The sequence below is a fragment of the Curcuma longa genome, unplaced genomic scaffold (genome assembly GCF_044706935.1).
Source record: "Curcuma longa cultivar G26 ecotype Majalengka, Jawa Barat unplaced genomic scaffold, ITB_CL_G26_1.1 contig_28370, whole genome shotgun sequence".
Classification (NCBI taxonomy): domain Eukaryota; kingdom Viridiplantae; phylum Streptophyta; class Magnoliopsida; order Zingiberales; family Zingiberaceae; genus Curcuma; species Curcuma longa.
Window position 1 is genome coordinate 27618 of NW_027433688.1, and position 24981 is coordinate 52598.

General features: G+C 38.0%; 4 protein-coding genes and 1 pseudogene across 6 annotated transcripts; 3 read left to right on the forward strand and 2 right to left on the reverse strand.

Moving 5' to 3' along the window:
• Positions 1-2219: 2219 nt before the first annotated feature.
• LOC141819220 (homeobox-leucine zipper protein HOX16-like) lies at positions 2220-4915 on the reverse strand. Its single transcript, XM_074706560.1, is given in 5 exon segments — positions 2220-2766; positions 2768-2872; positions 3365-3604; positions 4108-4244; positions 4338-4915. Coding segments are annotated over 5 exon segments (825 nt in total). The 5' UTR covers positions 4432-4915; the 3' UTR covers positions 2220-2517.
• Positions 4916-12139: 7224 nt separating this feature from the next.
• On the forward strand, positions 12140-12894 carry LOC141819214 (uncharacterized). Of its 2 annotated transcripts, XM_074706554.1 has the most exons (3): positions 12140-12290; positions 12434-12722; positions 12810-12894. In XM_074706554.1, the coding sequence occupies exons 1-2, from the start codon at positions 12140-12142 to the stop codon at positions 12691-12693; spliced, it is 411 nt and encodes a 136-aa protein (XP_074562655.1). In that variant the 3' UTR covers positions 12694-12722; positions 12810-12894. The 2 variants fall into 2 exon arrangements, with proteins under 2 accessions (XP_074562655.1, XP_074562654.1); XM_074706553.1 differs by lacking the exon at positions 12810-12894 and having other exon boundaries at positions 12434-12782.
• A 486-nt stretch (positions 12895-13380) lies between these two features.
• LOC141819215 (transcription factor bHLH76-like) lies at positions 13381-15892 on the forward strand. Its single transcript, XM_074706556.1, has 9 exons — positions 13381-13440; positions 14117-14120; positions 14288-14718; positions 14810-15034; positions 15130-15195; positions 15268-15336; positions 15412-15483; positions 15559-15759; positions 15842-15892. Exons 1-9 carry the CDS (start codon positions 13381-13383, stop codon positions 15890-15892), a joined length of 1179 nt encoding a protein of 392 aa, XP_074562657.1.
• Positions 15893-15967: 75 nt separating this feature from the next.
• LOC141819216 (rhamnogalacturonan I rhamnosyltransferase 1-like) lies at positions 15968-18858 on the reverse strand (annotated as a pseudogene).
• Positions 18859-22053: 3195 nt separating this feature from the next.
• On the forward strand, positions 22054-24827 carry LOC141819225 (uncharacterized). 2 transcript variants are annotated; one of them, XM_074706566.1, is made up of 2 exons: positions 22054-22848; positions 24439-24827. In XM_074706566.1, exon 1 carries the CDS (start codon positions 22111-22113, stop codon positions 22828-22830), a length of 720 nt encoding a protein of 239 aa, XP_074562667.1. In that variant the 5' UTR covers positions 22054-22110; the 3' UTR covers positions 22831-22848; positions 24439-24827. The 2 variants fall into 2 exon arrangements, 1 of the variants encoding a protein (XP_074562667.1); XR_012601042.1 differs by having other exon boundaries at positions 22838-22848; positions 24386-24827.
• Positions 24828-24981: the final 154 nt, after the last annotated feature.

The following is a 24981-nucleotide window of genomic DNA, read 5'->3' on the forward strand; positions in this document are numbered from 1 at the left end:
AGATTATTAGAATGTGCATTGAGCTTGCTGTTGCCCGTTGCCGGAGAAGTAACGCGCTTATCGCTGTGGATTTAACAGCAGGAAAGATGAAATGGCGTCCGACACATTCCATTTTTGTAGCATGCGGAGGCCTCGTGTCGCCGACATTTCCATCTTTGTCGCTGTATAAATGGACGATTCGCGTGTTCGCTAGATCGGACGGTAGGGCAAAGAATCCAAATCCTTTCCCGGCTATGAACTTTAACGTGAATTAAATTGGTCGATAACCATCTAACTTATTTTGTTTTTTTTTCTGGTTTTTTTCGAGACATAGACATAGTTATCTCGATTTTGATTTTTTGACCCATCAATTTTAATTAAATTTAAATTCTAAACTGTTTTTATCTCTTTTTTAATATTTATGTCAAAACCACTAAAACTTTATAATGATGTAATCATTATGATTTATTATAATATATATTTAATCCATTTAAAAATATTTAAATAGTAGTAATTTTAATTTTATAATTACTAAAATATAGATTTGACATATTCATCTAACACCTACGATAGCAGTGATAAAATCATAGTTATTACTAGATATGGGCACAAGTCAAATTTTATTAGATTCGGATAGTTATAATCGAGTATATGATATATCGAATAGAAAAAATAATACCCAATCATGATCCGATGTGATCAGGTATCTGATAAATTTTTTTTAAAAAAAATAAAATATTAGTAAATAAATAAAAATAACTTTATACTCTAATAGAAGTTAAAATAAAAAAATAATTTTAGATGACAAAACAATTTACATTTGATTATTTTTATCACAATTTTTACTCATTTATCTTGTAAATTTAATATATAAAATTTATACAACTTTATAAGTCGATAATATTAAATAATAATAACAAAAAGACACATTAAGTCTGAACATGTGTTTTATTAGATGATAAAGAAAAAAAATATGTACATACATATATATACATTTGAAAATCACTGAAGTTATCATGAACATTGTTTATTTATTGTGAAATAAGAAAAATAATTTCACATTGGTGAATAAATTAAACTTAATGATGGGTACTTATCGGGTTTTGGATAGAAAAAGTCCTACACGAGTCCGATCTGATAAACAAATTCAGATACTCAAACTCTAATTTCCACCCCTTAATTGCTACAACTCAGTTTTATTATGTTCAATATTATTTATATTGCAACAACTACAACTTAAATTTATTTGGTTCAATAGTATTCATGTTATAGTAATTATAAAATTATAATTGCTATAATTACAATCTATGAAATCATAGTTGTTATAATATTTATAATTATTACAACATTTGTAATGTTATAACATGAGTTTATCTAGTTCATATAACTGACTGACTGATGAATTTAAGATTTAATATGTGCAATAGAAGATAATAATATATATCAAATAATGTCTGTAAGGACAGTTATATCAATTTTATAGATGTTAATAGGGTGAGACTCTCTTTGATTAAAAATAAAAGAAAGGCATTCATTGTTGAACTTGAACCACACAAAAATAGCATTTGTATAACCAAAAGCCAGATGGCCCGATTTGGATGCTATTCCTCCTAACAGATTGGACTTAGTTTCAAAAACACTGCTTCTCTCCCCAGTAATCACAGTGACCCAACTGTATCGAGGAGAATCTATTGGGGGAACTAGTAGCGATGGGTCGATTGAGACTGGGAGATTGGACAGAATTAAGCATCTTGTCTGCTTTAGACGCTAAGTCGCTGTCTCCCCCCACAATAGCCCCACCACCACCACAGGCTCAGGAACACTTGTGTGGTCTCCCTTCTTCCCCTTAGAATTCATAAACAAGCAACAGCAACTGCAACAGCAACATATCAGCGAAGAGCCATGTGGGGAGCAAATCCCGCAGTGTTTCTCTGGACAAAGAGATTGGGACTCCAGACCAGAAACCACTGGAAGGGCACAACACTAGACGAGGATAAGTAACCATGGAGAATCCCTGCATCAATAAGGGAAGAATCAGAGTGAAACAATGCAGGCAAAAAGTGAACCAATACTTGAGTCAACAAGCCACGAGTGGTTCTAAACAGGAATTATAATGATCATACTTGACAAGGAACAGTTCTCTACCACCAATCTTTACCTTTTTCACACGTGTACAAGTCTGGTGTCTGTAGATGGAGACCATTCAATTACATGGATAACCTTTTAACTAAACCATCAAATAAGATAACGCTAAAGACATCAAGATCATCATAATGTGCATGGGCAAAGGTTACACCACAAAATTCTTAGGGAGAGGAGCGAAGAGATTACATTGTCTCTCTGATGATTATTTATAAGTTATCCGAATGATAACTCAGATCAGCTATCTATCCACACAGACGGTTTATTTCTTAAACTCCACAACTAGTACATATTCTACGACACTAATCGACAGACATTTAGGCAAGCTAGGAAGAAGATGTATCAGCAGCAGAGTGCAGTATCAGAAGGCTGTCTGTGCTGATTTCCAGGTAGTCTTTAGTTCCATAACCACTCCTGGTTGTGGTGCTCCATGAACATGCCATCGGGATAGTAGTTACAGCCCTCATCACTCAAGTCATCCTCCTCAGATTGCATCTCGCCATGAATCGGCTCTTCACAGTGGTAGCCTTCCACCAGGTAAGACTCTCGACTACTCTCCACCAGCTGGTTCGCACCCTCCATCTCAACCACTGCGCTTCCACCACTACCAGAGCTCAGCATATCTTCCAAGCTTATGAGGGATTTTCTCCGCCATTAGATCAGCGGTCGATGGTGCCTGGCCATTCAACTTCAGACCAGTAACCAGAGAAGCCTCCTGCTTAGCTTCTAGCTTTTCAAGCAGTGATTTCACCTGCAACAGAGTTGACTATAAATTTGCACAAACTATATCTTGAACAAGGTGGAATATCTTTTGCACCACACTTTACTTTGATGAAACTAATGGCTTCATTGATCTAAATGATGGTTTTGTTGGTAATCGAGGATAAAAACATACTAGATTACTAGTGCTGTACTTGGCTGATTTGGCAAAGATGGTAGCTGATAAGAAAAGGTTAATTTAGTCGTTCCACTGTGAGACATTCTATTGCACAGTCACTCTTGTTTGGTTGTGAAAAAGTTCATTTGTTATCTTATATACTGTGAACAATATAGAAATAAAAGATCAAGCTTTGAAGGTAAGCGATTAGCCAATCAAGAGTTTAAGAATATTTGAACTAGCTAGCGTAGGGCAAAATTAGCTTAGAAATAAAGCTGCAGCAAATTAGCAAATAAGATACTCATAGTCCAACTTGTGAAATTGAGAAGGCCAATCTATTGATTTGAGGAGAACGAAAGAAATTACCTCCAACTGCAGTCGCTCATTGTCCTTGAGGTGGGCAGCATGATCAACGAGTAGTGAATCGTACGAGGACTTGAGCCGATCAAAATCCTGCTCGAGTTGCTTGTTCTTCCACCTTGCACGCCGGTTCTGGAACCACACTGCCACTTGCTTTGGTTGCATGCCTAGCTTTCGAGCCAGCTCGCTCTTTCGCTCTGGTTCCAGCTTGTTATCCTCCTCGAAGCTCCTTTCCAATAAGTTAACCTTTTTTTTTTCAGATGAGAGCCAAATCATTCTCGCATTCAAATGAAAAATACAGAAACAGAGCAAATGAAGTAAAACAATGCGATTATGCGAAGTTGGTTGATAACTCTCTTCTTATTACATGATGATCCTGCTATTAAACTCAACATAAATGACCACAACCATGTTGATCTGTCACCAATTGTGCATTCAATGCTCTAAGAAATGCCTAGATTTGGCTTTCGATCTTTATTATCTCCTTTCTTTTTTCTGTTTGGAAAAAAAAACAAATTTTTTACTCAATCAAGACAGAACAAACAAACAGGCTCGTTCCTCCCAAAGTTGGTAGCATGAACACAAGAGAATCGAAACCACCGTTTGTTAAAAGAAAAGCATGGCGCTCCCCAAAACTTCTGGTAAACGATAAGAGTCCCAAGACGAGGCAAAAAGGAGTACGGAAGTTGTCTTTTCTTCAAACAGTAAAAATTGGTAAATTAATTACAAAATTTGAGGAAAGGAGTCACCTGCTCGGACGTCAGGCGGCGCTTCTTCTCCGGCAACTGCTCCTCGTAGTATTCCTCCTCGTAAATCTCATCCGGTGATGTGAAGAACGGCCGCTTGGTGGCGCCGAGCTCCTCCACCGCAACCACCGACCTCAACCCTTTAATTCCGCCCCAAATCGAACAACTTTTTAGAACTAAAACCAAATCCGAAGTCGAAATCGACCAAATAGTATTAGTAGTATTAAAAGTACCTCGGAAGATGGGGTTTCCACCGCCCAACATTAGCAACCGTGCCCGGGCGGACGATGAAGAGGAATCAAATATCAGATGGCGGCTAGAGTCCATCCTCTCTTCTCAGATCCGAACGATCAGCCGCTCAGATCTGGATTGAACAAATACGACTAGAAAACTTTAGTACGTATTTAATTTCTCTCTCCCTTATATCCCGACCTAGTTGGATAGGTCGAAGGGGATCTGTCGACCGGCTTAGCAGAAGAAGACGACGACGGCGAAGAACTTGTGGCGGAAGAAGCTGGTGCACCACAGGAGCCGCGTAGACGTCTTCATGGGGTAGAGGGAAAACCCCATCATGCCGCTCGGATTTTCGGCGAGGACCTCAGGCCAAGCGGCTAAAAAGAGAACCCTCCGTACCACCTTCCGGCGGAGGCCGCCGGATTCAACTAGAAGCCCGGTAGGGCGAAGGTAAAGGAGACAATCGGAAGAAAGGCTCTCAAACGAGGGACTTTGTCGACTTCCCTCGCCGGAGTTCTGAGTTCCGGCGAGACGAGGGCTTTGTTGGAGACGAAATTTTAGTTCAGGGGGTTTTCTGTTAACTTCGTCGGCTAAATTTGAGCAAGTGGGAGGAGCGGGCTTTTATAGCCTGGAACATTTAACGATATGACGGAATTGCCCCTGATCTTCAAAATGGAAAACATTTGTTTTTAACAAAATTTATTTTTATAATTTTCTAAAACTATTTTCAAAGTCAGCTTGGTCAACCTCGAACTACACTTAAAAGTCTAGCTCAATCGAAAGATTAACGAAAACACCGGTTCACTCGAGTCTATCCACTCAAGTCGGTCCAATTCTAAAAGCACTAGACGGGGATATAGATCGAAAAGGATCGAATATTGTCAATCTTAAGAATTATTTCGATATTTGTCAGATCCAATCCACTCACCAGTGGCATTGTGGACCATAGAATGAGTTGGAATTCAGGCATCTTTATCTTCCCAAGAGCTCTTTCAAATTTGTCCCCTTGTTTCTCATCACATGTTTGTAAGTTAGATGTTGAGTTGAGCCAAAAGGTAATTCTTCCCGAGCCCCAACTCTATCGAGATCGAAACAAGCCAATTTGACTCACTATGACCAGTCGAGTAGTTTCTACATGGACTAGTTCAAGTCGGTTAGGTCCGACTCATCGAAGACTACCCTGCCCATGGCAAAGCATCACAGTTGACTTTAGACCAACATATCTATCACAGTTGACTTTGCACCATTCTCTGCTCACTCACCTGTACTGGTGTCTGTGGCCTCATCAATGGCACAGAAATTGTTTGGTTTTGTTCATGTTGGTCCAACAGTATGAAGCCACTTATCTGCTCGGATCTACGAGAGTCAGATTTATACTTTAAGATGTTCAAAAATAGTGGAAAACGCCATTTACGCTGGGCCAATCATGCACGTCCCCAGAAAGTGCATGAACAGTTGGTGCACTTGCTTGGTTCTGCAGGGCAGCTATATAGCGAATGCGAAGTTGGATAGCTTCTCTTAATTTGTTTGGTTTCCTTAATTTTCATTTTACAAATTTTCTGAGCCTTTAGAGAGGTTTGCTATTGGATATCGACACTAGAGAGAGATGGGCATGCATACAAACCATAGCCATTCTTTTTTTTTTCTTAGCTCTGAAGGGAAAGGAAGATGATGGACGAGAGCATATTGCTTTAGGAAGAGAAGTGGCTGGTCGGAAAGGGAAGGTTGACAGCTTTAAAAAAAGGCTGATCTAGGGGAAATGGGATGAGCAGGAACGAGCATATAGAAAATCTGGTGGGATATGATTTTGGAAATTGGAACCGTGCACAATGCTCTAATGCGATCGATGATATGACCTCAAAAAGCAAGTAATCAATGCTTCTTTATGTATACATGATACAACGTAAATTTTGGAAGTAGATCGTGAGAAAGTTTTTATAATCCCAGAGAACTGTTCTTGAGAAAAGCAATAATTTTCCACTTTATATGCATTAATTGACCGGGGAAGAGAGAATATAACTAAGCTCGGGGACTGCTAGAAAGCGTATGCGCAACAAAACTAAAAAAAATTATTGATGGAACGAGTCAGCATCTAAATGCCTCATGAAGTAGGTGCAAAGTATAAGAATAAATGGGCATAGTCGAATTGATATTTGAATAAGAATAAATGGACATAATCATATTTGGATAGTAGATTATCATATAAAAATAAAAATAGAGATCTAATTCTTAAAGGAATAATTTCTTGGGAAATAAATTTTTTCACACTTAAAAAGTTCACTTAGTCATCATGATTTACTTTCTTCGAATTATTATGGGACCGATATTAAAGAACATTCGGGGTGAGAGTCTTCACCTTTATTATAGAGCACAAGAATAAGATCCTTACAAGCATAGTCGAGTTGGTGTTCAGGTAGTAGATTATCATATGAGAGCAAGGATCAAATCCCCGAGAGAACAATCCATTAGGAAATAAAATCTCTTCTACACATAGAAATCGCTTAGTCATCACGATTTACTTCTTTCAAATCGTTATGGGACTGACATTATATTGTGCATCGAGTGTCCGGGATGAGCGTCTTTACCTTGTGCCACATAAGAGTACAAAAACAAACTCCTATGGGGATAGTCAAATTGGTACTCGGATAACAGATTTACAATAATGGAGAAATGTTCAAATCCCCACTTGTGCATACCCTTGGGGAACTAATTCCTCTCACCTAGAAAGTCGTTTGATATCGTGATTTACCTTCCTTCCATAATGCTTTAAGGTACGCAGATAGGGATGACAACGGGTTCAGGGGTTCGCGGGGAAGCCTTCTCCATCCCCGTCCCCGAAACCCAAACTCATATATCATCCCCGTCCCCATCCCCGTCGGGTATCATAATTTAAATACCATCCCCATCCCCGTCGAGTATCCAGCGGGTTTCGGGGATCCCGTGGGTTTCGAGATTGGTTTTCCCCGCGGATATTTTCATGGGTATCCCCATACCCATACCCATCCCCATCCCCGTCTTATTTTTTTAAATATTAATTTAAATATATATATATATATTATAAAATCCTTACAAAATAACATTATAAAACCAAATATTAAACTCTAATACAAAACATTATCTCTAAAACAACATCCAACTAATGCATAATCGATACAATAAGATTGAAGTTCTTCCATTCTTCAATTTTTCAAAATTTTGACACCACTTATCCTACAAAAGAAAAAAAATAAAAAGAGTTAACTATAAGATGGGTCGGGTTCGGGGATGGGGACGGGGAATATTTGGAATACCATCCCCGACCCATCCCCGTTTTCCGAGATTCGGGGATTCCCCATCCCCATCCCTGCTTTCTCGGATTCGGGGATTCCCCGATCAAAATGGGTTCGGGAAACGGATTCTCCATCGGGTCCGGGTCTAATTGCCATCCCTATACGCAGACGGTGGTCCATGGTATTATTGGCGTAATGGTCAGGGATTGATTTCCAAGAGGTGATGATCTGTATGGTCGACTTCGCCATGCGCCTAACGCCTATATATCTGAATGAATCTCCCTCCATATCTGTTGGACCAGCTCTAGGGGAGTCGTTGCGATAGCGAATCTATTTTTTTTTTAAGTTGGGCAGTGAAGGGACACTTGAGGTAAGTATTATCACCTTTTAGAGCACAAGAACAAACCTCCATGAGGAGCGATACGTTCAGAATTATGATGCAATGATAAGACCCTTCTGTAGTGAATTAGACATCTATGAATCAATTTCTAACTATGGCACACTGTGAATTAATTTCCTCTAATGGAAGACTATCTTGAAACACTAGTTGCGGAGCAACGCGTCATTCGTGCTTTCCTATTAACCCTAGTGACAAGTGGAAAATTTTCGTAGGATTAGACTAGTTATCTCTTGGATTAGCCCATTCGAAGAGTTGAATACTTGAATTAGAGCATTAAGAACAAGCCCCCTCGGGGGCATGATGCGATGGTAAGTGCAAGACAGATAATTCATACAATGTGGGTTCAATTCTTACGTTAGACATTTATGCTGAACTATCGAACCATGGATATTAGTGTTTCTTGAATTTATCCTAATGTCTGTTGAAAATTTTTTATAGGATCAGATCGTCCAGCTCAAATATTAGTCGATTCGAATAGCTGAATATATAGATTATAAAAAAAATACAAGAACAAGTGCTTCTGAAGCACAATGCGGTGGTAAAAAGTAACGATGATTCTTATACAACAAAGATTTAAATCTTATGCAATGTCTATAGAATTTGAACTATTCCTAATGATGAATGTCATGCCAAGATCATCTTTTTCTTCTATAAAAGATGAAATATGTCACCACAACGATCTCATGACCATCTATGAGGAGATAAATCGAGAAGTTACAGTTGGCTACCACGGAGGAGGGTGTTATCTCGACTTCACCGAGATTCGAATTCTTACCTTCTTCTACAACTCTGCTCCGCCGTAACCAATTCAGTTATACCCCGGGACTATGCCAAGATCATCTTTGATCTATGAGACAGCCAGACAGGAGCTGAGCCATTCAACTTCAAAATTAATATAAAAATTAAATACGATTAATAAAAAATAAAATAAAATACAAGAACAAGAACAAGTTGTCATCTCACATGCTACATAATAAACGACTTTTAGCGAGGCCAAGAGGACCATTAACACACAAATAACGATCAACAATTTGACTTCGTGTGGAAAATTCCTGTTACAAAAGAATAAATTACGACAAGAATTAATGTTCAATTATCGGCACTTCCTGGAAGAAGCTTCTGAGAAGACACTGAGCTGGTGGTGCCGAACAGAGCTGCGGCAGCAGGGATTACCCTTGTCGGCGCGAAAGCTCCTCCACGATCGTACCAGTCTACTCTGCCCCCACCCAATCGCCTCCAAAGAACCCGTCGGCCACCACCCAACTGTTCATAAGCTTATTATTAATCGAGTACAAGACAATGTTGGATCCTTTGTTGAGTTTCTTGAGGTAGGAAATCTTCACTTTGTCAGTTTCGACTTAATTTCTTGGTGTTCCTCACCAGTCACCTGCCCTTTGATCTTGCTCGGGAGCTCCTCCAAGCCAAATGCATCTTGTGATGCATGTCTTGTGAAGAATTCAGACTGTGACGCTTCTTTCGGCATACCGAGATAACCTTGCTCTTGGCACGGCCAAAGGTAGGCGATGAACACCATTTTTCTCTGAGAGCACTGAGATTAGAACGAATTAGATTCCACGTAGTTTTCCTCCTGCGTTTGCAGGTGGCAGAAAGGGCCAACTTGAGAGTGGAGTTCGCTCAAAAATCTAATACAAGTGACGCCTCTGATGATCGTCTTTAACTTGTATAAAGTGAATGCACAAGATCCTTATACCACAAGGCTTAGCTTTATTTATATGCAAATGTATCAGAAAACTTTATTAGATGGTAATTTTAATCAAACTCTCAGATGTAGAACACCACACTCTTCTGCTTATCTCTTTTGTCTGAAATTCCTCCCCAGTGGACATCTACGACTGCGAAACCATCATCGATAATGAGGTCATAAAGTCAGGCAGGTAGTCTTTATTCTATTCTCTATTTCTAACTGATTCAGTTTCATCCATGTCTTGATAATTTATTCTGCGAGACAGAAACTTCAGACACTCCTAAACAGAAACAGACACCTAAAAAGAGCAGTTAGTAGTGTTCTTAAAGATTCCATGATTCCGATCGTAAGGTAATTCCTAAGAATATTGTTCACATTCCTCTTTTGCCTTTGATATCAAGTGTTTTTTTACTTCTTCTTTTGCAGTCTTTTCATTTGGAAGCTGGTTAGCTGCCATGGAAGTTCACCTCTGATCAATTTTATGAGGCAACACACTGCTTAAATTAGAGATAGTTGCTGACCTTTTGATCATTGGTTAAATTATCGTTTTCAAAGAATTTATTATGACAAGATCACTGGTCTAAGTCTAATATTTATTCATATGAGTTTCTACTGCTCGAGTAAGGCTAGATCTTCTTCTACAGATATGCTAGTTCCTCCATCTTAGTAATTGAGCTGCTTAAAACTTTAATAAAATTTATAAATGGATAAATTTGGTAAAAATTGGACAAATGCGTGAGAAACTTCCTGTAGAATTTTATAAATTTTAAATGATATGTTACATTGGAAAAGTATTCCAAAGGTTATACAATTGATGTATTGACCCAATAAAAAATCTTAAATTTTTTTATACAATTTCCTTTTTTAAAAAAAATTAAGCTAACAATGGCCGAAATGCAAAATGTTCAAAAAGAATTTGCATAATTATTTGGGCGAAAGCGAATGAAGGGTAGAATGATATTAACGCGATCGTCGAGATCTGGTCCCGAAATTCAATCTGAACCGTTAGTTGCACTCTGGCCCTTTTCGGTTTGCCTTTTTCGCCCGCTCGCCTTCCTCCGTCTCTCGCGCGAGTGCTCCATCGGGCGCATGGTTGAAGGCCTCGAAGGGTAGCGTCAGATCAGAGCTTAGTATCTCCATTGCTCTCGCTGGGGGATTGTTGATGCGGTCGGTTCGTATCATTTCTCTATCTTAGTCCTTAAAATCTGAGGTTGTCTTGCGCTTGAAATTGATACTTTGTTTTTTTCGATCCTGGTGCATTGTTTTCCGAAGAAATGTTTCTTCGATCGTTATTAGTGAAAATACCCTAGACTTTTCTAACTCGTCATTTTCCCCTCTCGATCACTTATCCTAATAACATTACTTGACCTGCAGAATGAGGATGTGACGGATTTCAATCCAATGAAACGGTGTCACATGTTGGTCACTTTTGTGTTTTTTTTAATTTCAAATCTATTCATGCAAACTTTTTCAACTATTTGAATATGTAAAACAGTCTAATATTTCTTTCATTTAACTATTTTAGATTCGTTCCATCAAAATCAGATTTTTTTTTTTGTTAGAAAGAATACTTAATTTTCGCTTGAAATACTTTCTACGTTCAGAAAAGAAACAAATCAAGTAATAATGTTTATCTTTAAGGAAGAAAATATTTTGAACCATTGTTCAAATAAAAGGAGTCCATATTTATTTAAATCGATAATGTCATGCGAAGCTTTGGATAAAATTGAAACAACGTACGTAAAAGGTTTTGGTATCAATTGGAAACAAGGAAACATGTGGATAGATTTGAAAAAATCTTAAAAGTTTAGGAGATTCTTAATTATTATTAATTCCTTGGTTAATCATGCATTCAATTATGTACTAGGAAAGACATGATGTGCTAGGTAATATCATCATCTCAATTCAAGTATATAAATAATTGGGTAATAGGTTTTGACTTAACTCATCAGATCGTTTACCTCTGAATCAGACCCACTATTTTCTTTATACCTTAGACCAGCTCTATCAGATGATCCATACAATGTTGATCATCATCATCTCAATATCAGATTGTTTCTTCTTTCTAGTCAATACAATGGATTGTAAGGAGAAAAAAAAATGTAAAATGTTCTTCAATAGTAGCCAGGATATGTGTCTCTTGCAGCTACATGAGCAAAATATGATGAGATTTTTGTTTCAAGGTCTAAATGCATTAGGTTTTTGATTGAATTGTATATTGATAATGTGGAAGTTGTAACAAACATGGGTTAATGGCGATGATGATACTATGGCGATAAAGTGGAAGAAACTTTCAACAAAAGGATACCTTGCTGGAAACTTCTACTTGATGTTGTGTGTATAGTTGATGCAGTTTTAACTAATCAAATGCCAATCAGCATTTTTTAACTATCCAATGAGTTCCTTATTATTCCTTTTTGTAGGCAAATGTCTGCATATGAGAATGCTGTTGGTGGAAAGCTTAAATTGAAAGGGAAAGCCTTAGATGTAAAAGATGGTGGGATAAAGAAGAAGAAAAAGAGGAACAAACACAGCCATGCGAAAGAAAATGTGACCAGAAAGCATGAGCTTCCAGCAGGTGCAATCTACTTTTATCGCCACCATAAATCTGCTAATATTGTTTATCTTCTTGACAATGGGATGGAATAATCAATCATCTTTTACGGGTAAAGTTTACCGTTCAAAAATCTCATTATTTTGTACTTATTTCTCTTCTTTCAGATGAAACTGATGGCTTGGCAGCAAATCATACTGAAGACCTGGCCAAAGCTGATAAGCTTGCCGATGAGGGGCATCCACCATCAATTGACGATCGCCTAACTCCATCAGAGAGACGGTATATTGAGCAGAAGGAGAAAATCAACATGAGTAGGTTGGCTAAGATGGCCAGCAAATCTCATCGCGACCGGATTCAGGAATTTAACCAGTATTTAGCAAACCTGAGCGAGCACTATGACATTCCCAAAGTTGGACCTGGTTAACAATCTCAGTCGCAAACTGCTTCAATAAGGTGATGATGATATGCAACCTACGTTTGGTTTCTGTGCATTTATCTGTGAGGAAACGTCTCATTCCCGTGTTCACTAAAAATTTCTAGGACAATGATCTGGGAACAGTGTTCGTTTATATTCGACTCCAATTCCAAAGTGTCACCGGTGCCCCTGATGGCACAAGCATCATTAGCCTCAGTATTAATGGAATGATATAATAGATCCAATGTTTCATTTAATATTTGATTTAATAGACTTGTTTTTCCAAGTTCACCTTGTTTAATTTCCTTGTTCAATTTGGTTCATTTGCTTTGTTTGACTTGTTAATTGTGCCCCAATTTATTCATTGTTTTTAGTTAAGTTTGTCAAGGTTGCATGATCGATCTGGCTCGAACTGAGCTAAGAATTTGAAGACTGAGTGGGGCTTTCTTTCAGATCCAGGCATGGAACATCCACAGTCAAGCATTCAAGTCAAATATGTTTCCTCTTGCATTTTTCTCTAACACTATTGTTTCAATAAATGATCTCAGCACCAGCTGTTCTGTCCTGATCTGCAGGGCATCCAAAGAATGATTATTTCTTTCATTTGAAGAAAAGGGAGAAATGCATGCAGCTTGTACTCTGTGCAAGCCACGATGATTATCTCGAAATGGATCATGAAAAGGCAAAAGTCGAACCATGCCTGAGGGATCTCTCAAAAGGGTGTGCCATGCTTCCTCAAATCATTCATTGCAAGAGGTAATGGGCAATCATTGTGTGCACTTAATCTTCTTCATGCAAAAAGAAAAAAGAAAAGAGTAAATTTAGTTGTATTTGTTGAACAATTCATGTTCGCCTTGTTTTTTCGAATTTTAAGACACGATAATATTAGACAAAGCAAGAGGACTAAGCTAAACTCATAAGTACAGCTCATGTTCCTGAACACTTTGCCATCACTTCAAAGATTGACATCTAACCCATGTAATTAACAAAGCAAAACGCAAAAAAGATTAAACTAAAGCATAGTCTAAGCATATTCAAGTCCCAAGGGCACCTAATAATGACATTGGACAAAGAGTATTGTTTCTTGGGTGAAATCATCTGTTACAACAAGAATATAGTCTTTAAAAACATTAAATTAACATGTTGAGATGGTCCTGGAGGTACCATTTCACCCTCTTTGTTAAGAACCCTTGGATTTTTTTCTTCTTCCTACTCATTCTCTTTCCCTTGCAATGATTGTAAAAGCAAATAGCCTTCATCTGTCATATGAGAACATGTCTCAACTGTTTTGGTCGCTGTCATTCAAATTGGGATACGTGTTGAACAAGCCATGAAAGGAATGTTGTGCAGTGCAGTAGTATTTAACTAGGGAATAACTCAATTAATTCATTTCCTTCCACCATAATTGCTTGATTTTCACCTCTGGTTACAGCTAGGTACTTGTGTCTTTCTTCAACTCCTTGGCCTTTGGATTAATAGTTGGTCAGGCCCTGGATACGCTATCCATTTTCTTGAATAAAAGGCTTGCTTTGATCTTTACTAGATTTTCGGTGTTCTTCTTTGATTGTTGCTGAAATTCTGAACTTTTCATTGGTTCCATTAGCTTTCTTTTTTGGTCAAAGAAATCAGATTGGTTCCATCTCAAGCTCATTGATTCCCATGGACGATCCATTCAGCATTGGATTTTGGAACCAGTCCACAAAACCAACAGGCTTGGACAACCCGACAGAGTGCAGACATCCAGTAGGTGAAAACTCGAGTTTATTTTCGATCGGAGGAACTCTCCTTCAGGCTGCAAATCTACCACAATTCCCAGCTGATAAAGCTTTTGTTGAGAGGGTTGCAAGGTTGTCCTGCTTGAGTGACACCAGCATAGGTGGCATGATGAGCCATTTTAGTTTAGCTCAATCAACAATTGTTTGTGCTAATGCTAGTTTGACCAATGCTGAATCTGAAGCTCAGACTGAGAAGAGTAAGAAACATAAGCATAATTTCTATGGGCTTGGTGCTGCAAAAAGGATGAGGAACAATGAGGTAGTTCTTGTCTAGTTTCTCCCTTTTATGTTTAAACTGATTTCTTCAGGTACCAGTAGGCAACTCACTGAGCACAACAACCATGTTGTAGGATATGGCCCTAGATCAAGCACAAGTAGCTTCACATGTAGCTGGAGAAATGGAAGAGGATGAAATAGAATTCGAACAGAGTGCTGAGCCAAGTAGTCCATATGTGGCAACTGATAAGCCTAGAGGGAAGCAAACAAAAGACGGCATCGAATCTGCGAAGGATAAATTCATCCACATCAGAGCACGGCGTGGCCAGGCAACAAATAGCCACAGTCTTGCAGAAAGAGTAAGCTCTTGCCACCTTCTGAAATGCCAGTTTATGCAGGAATCCCCCCTGTGAAAGTAAATTTACATGGTAGATATTTATCTCATGTGCCAAAGGTTAGAAGAGAGAAGATCAATGAGAGGATGAAGCTTCTGCAAGATCTTGTTCCTGGCTGCAGCAAGGCAGGTTTCTTTCATTCTCCTTAAATCTCCACATACTCTATGAAACTTATCGGCTTCAGCATGGCACTGCAGATCACAGGAAAGGCAGTAATGCTCGATGAGATCATAAACTATGTTCGATCACTGCAACAACAGGTCGAGGTAAGTATGTTTCATGCTATAAACAAATACAGAGGAAGAACATTTAGTAATGCAAATCATTCTCTATATCACCAGTTCCTGTCCATGAAGCTTGCAGCTATTAATCCAAGCTTGGACATGGACATAGATTCAGTTCTTTCCAAATATGTAAGTGGTAGTATCCATCTTAAATTGCTTCGTGAACTGGTTCATGATCTGTTGTTTGATTATTTCTAATGGCAGCAACTTCAGTCCTGCAATGGCACACCAGGTGCCATTGCCTTCCCATCATGCAGTGTTCGTCCTCAACTACATCTATCTCATCTGAGTTTGGTTAAGGCTGGGTTGCAAGGCATGGTGAACCCTCCCGATTCACTCGGAAGATCGATCGATTCCCAAACCCAAATAGCTGCATTGCATGGATATAAAGAATCTAGATTGCAGGTACGCTTGCAATCAGTTCTTTCTCTAATAGCCATATATGATGCTTATTTTCTTTGATGCACTTATCGTTCTAATTACGCAGATGGCATATAGAAACAATGTAAATCTCAATGCTCATGGACTTCAACAGTGAAACCCTCAAAGTGCTCATGAAGCATGGTTTTATCATTCTAATTATGCAGAATTTAGCATAAAAATGAGCTCATCGATCGATACAACATTATAACCTCTTAGTTACTGTCTCATGTTATTCTTATCAGATTACATCATTCCGCCATCCCTCTCTCCCTGTTCACTTTTATCTTAACTCTTCTATACAAGAATGAAGATTATTCGAATAGTATAAATAAAGCTATCGTATAATGCATATAATCACCAGATGCCTGAAATATTCATCTGCAACTTTGGCATCCTTGGAACACTAAGCAAACTACCCTGAAATGTATTCATGAAGTCCATGGTTTATCGATCAGGCTGTGGGAGACACTCTTGGGGGTTTGCATAGAAGTAGTCCTCTTCCTTGGGCCTGTCAGGAATCACCACTCTCCTGCTAGGGTTCCCCATGCGCTCGGCATGGGTTGCCTTCACTGACGAGGAGAATTCATCCCAACTCAAAGTTCCATTAATGTACTGATCTATCAGATCGACCAGGAGCTTTCGGTCCAACAGAATCGTCTTCTTGAACCCCAAGTACCTGAATGTATGCATAATTTTAAACAAAAGGCCAGTAATAAAGGATCAAAAGTGCACCCTACCTACGATGGCCTTCAACAACTTTAGCCATGTTACCATCGTATGTGGCAATGAAGATATCACTCTCTAAGGAAACCAAGTAATCTAATGCAGCCATTTGGGATGAATGATTCTGGAAGTATCTAAGATCCAAAGTTCCCAACAGAGTTTCCTTTTGTACCTTTCAATATTGGAACAAGTAACAGATTGAGATAAGCAAATATTGCAATAGTAAACAACCGAATTCGAGTGCCTGAGGATAATACTGACCAGTCGAGGATAAGCAACAGAAAGAGCTTTCATTCTCCTTTCTCCACCAAATATTTCCCCGGCTGCGATATGTATTTGGAAGTTGCTATCAATGCCCAATGCTCTCAGTACCAAATTGGTCTCTTCAGGTGTTAGAGGACAGAGACCATCTTTCCTTTTCATATCAGAGTTGATCACCTTCTCTTTCCACCAGGGATAGGCATACCTGGTGCAGAAAGAAGAAGCGATAAATAGTTACGACGGACGATAACTGTCGGTGCAAACAGTAACAAATACCAAAATTGGAAGAACAAAATTCATTTTGCACCTCATTCTTGTCAACTCATCTGCTTCCTCAGGAGTACAACCTTGAGTACACCCAGAGAATGCCAACATATCCATTTCGTATCGCAAATGCAGGACCATAAAGGGGCCTTGCTGTTGCAGAATTCTGATAATTGTTCTGCCCAATTCTTCAATTTGAGGGGTGAATCTAAGAGAGACATAGTTCACTTTGCAGCGCAATCTTTGTATTTCCAGTGGCAGACCATTGTTAGCAAGTCGGGCATCAGTTCTGTTCAAATGAATGACCTTGTGCTTTTGTATCAAAGGAAGAATCTACTTGCAAGACAAATGAAACAACAATCTTAAAGATAAGATCATTCATAATCTTATATGCTTTTGTTAGCCTTACAGATGCATACCAACCTGATTTTCATAATAAGAAATATCAGACCAACTAACAGGAGGCATCGAATGGATTAGTCCTCGACCAACCATTTCCTTTAACCTCAGAGGAAGCTCCTTCAATATTCGGACCTCATCTTTCAATGAAGTTATAAAATGATCGACATCAAATATATCTTCGAACTCACTGGCATGGCACAAAAATTGTTATTCTTTAGTAACCACTAACATATGCATAGCCTGTTATAACCGAGTCCTTGCAAAGTTAGACATAGAAACACACCTAGGGTCGTTCCAAAAGGAGGTTTTGTCCAACTCTGGTACTATAAGTGTTACATTCAAATGTCTTGCAATAGCAACCATGTCGCAAATCTAGATGAAAAAAATTTCAATCAGAAGGAGAATTTGCCAAATCAAATATGAACTATCGATGAAGACCTCACCGCTCCTCTCATCTGATTAAGTCCACCATTGCATGAAACCATCAAGTATCCATTGTTCTTGTAGATTCCTAAAGAAAGGGGCATCCAAAGTTCATGTAAGCTATATAACTAAAATCTCCAAGATAACAATTTATACTCGGAATCATCTGAACCATACAACTAATAAGGACACACAATATTAGAAAGATCACACTTATTGCTAGTCCTGTTCTACGATGATCGCAAAATGCAACAGATAGAAACTCAGTAGATACATCTGTAATGGCAAAAAGACGCAACGATGACAAAATTTTGCAAGGTAGAGAACTTTTGGGGATAGCAGGAGCATCTGTAATAAAGAACTTTTGGGGAAAAGGTTTAGGATATGTAATCCGGCATAAGTTAAAGAAAAAACTTTCTTTCTGATTTTATCTACATTGCAACTACAGATGAGCAAAAGGGACTCACTTTTAGGCGGCAGAAGAATTTTGTCGACGACGACAACCGGAGAGGATTCATTCACTGCGAGTGGTGAATTATTGTAAGGAGTAGTGAGGAAGGACGGCCACCTTCTCTCTCCAATTGCCATAAGCTGGAGGACGCACGTCCAAAGCAACACCATCGTCGTCACTCGTACCATCCAGAGTTTGATCTGGGGCCTCGAAACCATCGAGCTCTTCAGCTTCTCCGCCCTCGAGACTCTTCCTCCCTCCGGCTTTGCACTAATCTGCCTCCCCCCTGAGTGATCAGATCCAGCTGTTCTTTCGAAGCGGCACATCCCTTGAAACCAAAGAGCACCGCCTTCCCGATTCATTCACATTCAAATCCCCAAAACCTCGAGATCTTCAAAGGAGATAAAAAGAACGGAATCTGCCGACCAGATCAATGAAGCATACCTACATGAACTTCGCTTTTCCTCTCAATGCTGCAGCACTTCGACACAAGCGATCGAAAACCGAGCGCAAAGGCGATGATTCCATGGACGGGGAGAGAGGAGAGCTCGGCGGCCTCTTCGTTCCTTTCCCGGTCCCCGTTCGATCCGCTATAAAAAGCGTGGAGGAGGGCGTGTAGTATCTCGACGGGCGTCGGTACCGTATCAAATACACGTACGGTACGACACTGTGTCCATCTGGTTCCTTTAACCGCGGTTAAATAGTAACTCGCCGACGGTGGACGCGGAGCACGTCGCGTCAAAGTTTGACGCCGTTATACCCCCAGTCATACCGTTAGTCAGCACGGTCAACGTCATCTCGAATTAATTAAAATAAATGATAGTTGATAAAAAAATTTATGAGAAATCATTAATTAATTACCATTCTTGTTTTTAAGTAGCCAATAATTTGTGCTCTATATAATAAATACAGTACTTAATTACTTTTAGAAGACATAATTGATAGTAGATAATCTCTCTAAATATTTTCCAAAAAAAAACACGCCCTATATTCTAAATTTGAATAACAATAATAATAATGATTTGCTTAAATTTGAATGAATGCAAATATTTATAAATTAAAATAATATATTTTCAAATTTCTTGTGTCGTCACAAAAAAAATGGCAAGAAATATTATTTTAGAAGCACAAGTTAATTTTCTAATTTAGAAAAAAATGACCTTTGAATGGTTGAAATGCTTAGCTTTGACTAGTAGTTAATAATTTTGATTATGAAAATTTAATTTAAGATCAAATTGAAAATGAATGGCTTTTGTTGGGAAAATTTGATGTGAAAATTATTTTTTTTAAAATTCCATTACCATTATTTAATTATGAATGAGAACATCTTAAAAATAATCTACATTTCTTGAATATATATACCACCAACGTGCCTTGACTTATTCTAAAATAAATTGTTTAAAAATAAAAATAAAAAAATATTTTTTTCAGTAAAAGAAAAATGTTTTAATTCCATTGCCCTTATAGTAGAGAAGGAGATGGGGCAACCAACGGTAGTTAGTAATTAGGCTTGTGTATATAAAAAAAAAGGGCACGCCGGTGAAGGCAAGGCAACCAGGAACTCAACAATGCATGCATTTTCCTCATCTTCATAGTTAAATAATATCGTGATCGATTTATTTATGTTTGTTAATTGTTATGAATAATGTTATATTTAATTCTGTGTGTGTTAAAGATTTTGGATGTTTTAAATGTTTCTTTTTAGGGTGGCTGTAGATTCATTTATTTTTGTGTTTATTTTTAATTAACTTTGTTTTGTTCTAAATCTTACGTTTTCTCCACTAATTGAGTATGTTAAGTAGTCGTGTGACCGGAGTTTATGTTGGATAGCTCAAATGATTACTAAGATCGATCTTTTATTTTATTTTTCTATAGAAAACACTTCCCTTCTTTTAATTTTCCAGTAGAAAAATGATTAATTTTATTGTTTTTAAAAACGTTTAAAAAACATTAGAATACCTTTAATTATCATCAAAACATTAGTTTTTCTCCATATATAATTTATAGGAGGGCACGTGTCACTTGGCCTGCCAGAAGTAACAAGTTACTAAGGCCTATTCTCCAACAGCCCAATACTCGCAAGTAAACACTGCGCCTATATTTCTTGCCAGCAAAAACATTTTTTTAAATAATTTAGATATTGAAATTTTCCTTGGCCACCTTTCATGAAAGTCAAAAGCCGCTCGATAGAACTCGAATAATAGATTTATATCAATAAAATGAATTTTGAATTCCCACTTATGTATACCTTGAGAATTAATTCCTGAAATTTGAATTCTCTTAAAAAAAAAAGAAATTCGCCATCTAGTAGCTCTATGTGATCGGATCTATGATCATTTGTGAAGAAGTAAATTTATAATTATTAAATTTAATTCCTCCTATCTTGGAGGTCATTTAGTATCATGATTTATCATTCGATTTAGGATTATCGTTGATAATCTTAATTCTATATCTAAATTTATCAATGATAATCTTTTTTTTATTTTGGTTATGATCGATTTCTAATAATACAGTATCATCATCACATTAGTAAAACGTCAGTAAATATGTTATAAATCTGGAATGTGATTACCTCGACAATCTAAGATTTTTTTACATTTTGAGAGGTTAATGAATTTTTTTCGTGGTTATCTTTTAATTTTAAAATTGAATTTATTGAAATATATAATGAAATTTAATTAAAATTGAGTTAATTAATTCAATAAAATTTAAATAATTATAAATTAGAAAATAATTTAAAATTTATTTTATTAATATATATATATATATATATATATTTTAAATTTTAAAAGTTATAAATAAATTATATTTATTCTTTTTATATATTATCAATTGATTATTATCATTAATATTAATAATTTAATTTATTATATTTTTAAAAATAAATTAAATAATAAATATTATAATAAATATTAAACTGATTATATTTTATTTTATTTAAATAAATTAATTGAACTAAATAATATCATATCATATTTTAATTTTATAATATTAATTATATGATTATTTAATAATTATATATGATAATGTAAATCAAATGTGCACTAAGACGAGTAACAGAGAGACATTTGAGGGTAGCATTATTAGCCCATGTGCGATTAGCCACCAAAGGACTCCGGACTCCGTTTCAATCAAGCAATTAACAGTCGGCGACTGTGTGTTACAATTACTTTTTTTATTTATAATTACAACAGCATTTTACCTGCCCTCAATTTTTTTTAATTTTTAATATTATTATAGCAATAACCACTACACAATTATTAGTAATAATAATCTTTAAAATTAATTAAAAATAATAATATTTATGATAGAGTAGTTATGATTTATAGGTGATATAATATCATATTAAATAATATTAAGAAGAAATAAAATATTTATATTATAATTATTTATAACACAATATTATAAACGGTAGTTGAATAACGATATTTATTTATAAAAAAACATGAAAGAGTAGATTATAAATTAAAACATATATTTTTTTATCCCTTCTTTGGAGAGAGGAAGATAGAGAGAGGAAACAAACGCTGGAAGCCAAATTATTGAACAAGGTACGAGGAGGAAGAGGAGATTTGTCAGACGGACGCCACTGGCAGTTCCGACCGAGTGGGGACGGCGATGACCTCCGATACTCGGCGGCTCTTCCGGAGCGGATGCTTCTTCTTCTTCTTCTGCTGCTGCATATGAACGGCAGGCATCGATCCCTACCGGACAGAGAAACAAAGCGAGATCCCACAGCCTGATTCTTTCTTCCCGGTGGAAGGTTCTGGAATCTTCTTGGAGATTTCGTCGTTTTGGTTTCCGGCGGAATGCAGGAGTTCGGACCCCTCGCCGGCCGCGTGTTCGGAGGAGGGTGGGCGGCGGCGCAGCATCAGCGTCAGCAGCCGGCCAAGTGCCCCCGTTGCGAGTCGACCAACACCAAGTTCTGCTACTACAACAATTATAACCTCGCGCAGCCTCGCCACTACTGCAAGTCATGCCGCCGCCACTGGACTAAGGGCGGGGTGCTCCGTAACGTCCCCGTCGGAGGCGGATGTCGAAAGTCCAAACGCGGATCCTCCTCCTCCTCTTCCAAACCACCCTCCCAGCCTTCCGCCAGCGATGATCCGTCGGACAGCCACAGCGATCGCCTCCGGCGCCCCGTTTCCGTCCCCTCCGAGTTATGCAAGGACAACTCCGCGAAGGCCGCCATCTCCTTACCAGTTCCGACTCCCCCCGACCCTCCCTTCGAACCCCTGGGCCCTCCCCTTTGCCCTCCGCCCGAAATCTTTCCGAAACCGCCGGCGACAGGGTTCGGCTTCCCGGATCTGGCGCGGACCGAGGCGAAGGCGGCGTCAGAATCGACGAGGCAGGAAGCGTTCGCAGATCAGGCGGTCCCGGCGGATCCAGCGCCGCGAGGCGGTGCGGTAGCCTTGTCCGGCGGCACTTTGGCTCCCCAACTCTTCGATCTCGCCACCGCCGCCGAGCCGGCGACCCACTGGAATCACAGCCATTGGATGGACGGCGATCACACTCTCTATCTCCCTTAGCTCAATCCCACCGTCCAAGTAAGCATCTTCCTTTTTCCCTAATCTTAATTCACATATATTTTGATTTGTTTCTTTCCTTCTTTTGTCGTGTTGTGTGCTTTAATGTATGTTCGATAACGATGGCTTATTTAGATCTTGATTCTTTCAACCAAAATTAAAATTTTAAATATATATTATTAGAAGAATTTACCCTATATATATATATATATATATTATTGAGTGGCCCTTTAGGATTATTCAGGTACTAATTTATTATAAAAAAATTGGAACTTAATTGTCCTTGATGCTAATAAATAATTCATAAAAACAGAAGATTCTAATATCAGGAGCTCCTTCGGAGGCTAAAGAGTGTTTAGCCTCAGAGAATAGAAATGGATTGATTAACCATAAAGACTGATATTTAGATTCTTCAAGTTCTAAGTTTTGCAGTATTTTTAGAAGGGTCTTGCTTTTTGGTGGAAGTTTTTAGTACCTTTTTCTTATGATTACTAACTTGCACTCATCAAATTCACCATAGCATCACCATAGCATCACTTGAGAAAAGTTTTCCGATTTATCTCCTCACAAAAGTGCAAATAAAATTCAAAATAACAAGACAGATTGGATTAGTAATCACCAAATTATCCTCGATCACACGTGATCAAATTCTCGTCATTTGATCAGAATCATCATAAGAAGTTGAATCAGCACTGGCAATTTATTCTATATGTTGGCATTTTACCATGTGTGCAAGCTTGCCCATGTGAACCAAGTTGAAATTGAATCTTGATCGTATTGCAATATTAGTCTTAATCATGTCGACCAAGCCTTCTCATAGCCTCACTTGGTGTTATAATACCTCGGTGACATTTAAGAAGATTCAAAATCTTATTCCTTTTAGATTAAACAAATCTCACCATTTCAGTGAATTGTACCTCATCATTAGTCATTCCAGGTTTGTCAACGTGTTGACATTTTGCTTGTGTACTTTGATATATGCCAAAGTTTGGTCATATTGAATTGGTCATGCCAACCAAGTTTTTGTCTTGATCATATCCATTCATCATCTCCAAGTCAAGTTTCTTTATCATGACATATTACCCAACCAGGTGATTAACAATAATTTTTTAGGACATTAGATTGCACTGTTGTTTCTGAAATTTATAATTCTACACCAACTTTAGCAATTTAAGTCGAGTTGAACTTCGTTGTTTTTCTGACAAAAGATGCAGCCAGAGACATTCCATAGATGCCGTAGTTCCAAGTTCTAGTAAAAAAATAAATAAATAGTGGATCGTCTCACTATGAAACTTTTTCCGATGGAGAAAAATAAGACAAGCTGTCTGTTTAAGTGCTCTCACATTCATTGACTTATGAGGAACTCGCGTCACCTGCTGGTGTAGAGAAGTCCAGTGCCACCTTTAGTTAGAAGAGATTAATGATAACACATGTTAAAATCGTCATTGCTGCTTCGATGTCAATCTTTTAAGATCATCTGGAATCTGGATAACATTTTGCTTGGTAAAGTTGAGTTGGCCTATTAGCTGTGAAGATATTTTCCACTGTGCAAGTGCAGAAGCATTTTCCGCGAAGAGGAAATGGATGCTAATTCTTAGATGCTTTGATCAGCTATCAACTGATTCCCTGCTCAAGTCTGAAGGATTGGGTGTGAACCGAAGTGCAGAAAACTGATTCCACACCCTGTACGTCCTGTGGAGAGCCCGGAACACTGAAATTTCCGATGGTTGGTGCCAAAACAGCAGGATGCTTGCAGCAGCTTGGCTGGAGCTTCTCAGCAGTTTAAAATCTCGAGCCAAGGAGGACATGGTAAGCTCCTACACGTTCTTTCAGCAAATGCCCTGCTTCCTGAGGTCCTTGCTAGCTGTATCTTGCTTCTTATGATATTCGCTTTTTTGGCTTACAGCACTTTATAGCTTGCTTTAGTTTGTTGTTTTCTTGGAAGTTACTATCGTGTAAATCGTAGCACGATATGCAACATGCGTGATGACAAGGTCCTAGAGCAGATGTGTTAGTCTCGTGGTAATGCAAGTAATACCAAAACCAAAAGTCAGAAGTCAATTGTTGGACGGAAGAAAAATGAAAATGTGAATCTAAACGCAATGAAATGCTTCATTTAGTTTCATTAATAAAATGAATTTACTTTATGCTTGA

What these genes read in the sequence shown, in the direction of transcription:
- LOC141819214 (XM_074706554.1), top strand. Translation starts at nt 12,140, where the DNA reads ATGTCTGCATATGAGAATGCTGTTGGTGGAAAGCTTAAATTGAAAGGG. An exon ending in AAAGCATGAGCTTCCAGCAG is followed by an intron (nt 12,291 to 12,433) that starts GTGCAATCTACT and finishes CTCTTCTTTCAG; the next exon opens with ATGAAACTGATGGCTTGGCA.
- LOC141819215 (XM_074706556.1), top strand. Translation starts at nt 13,381, where the DNA reads ATGCCTGAGGGATCTCTCAAAAGGGTGTGCCATGCTTCCTCAAATCAT. An exon ending in TTGTTCCTGGCTGCAGCAAG is followed by an intron (nt 15,196 to 15,267) that starts GCAGGTTTCTTT and finishes ATGGCACTGCAG; the next exon opens with ATCACAGGAAAGGCAGTAAT. An exon ending in CACTGCAACAACAGGTCGAG is followed by an intron (nt 15,337 to 15,411) that starts GTAAGTATGTTT and finishes CTATATCACCAG; the next exon opens with TTCCTGTCCATGAAGCTTGC.
- LOC141819225 (XM_074706566.1), top strand. Translation starts at nt 22,111, where the DNA reads ATGCAGGAGTTCGGACCCCTCGCCGGCCGCGTGTTCGGAGGAGGGTGG.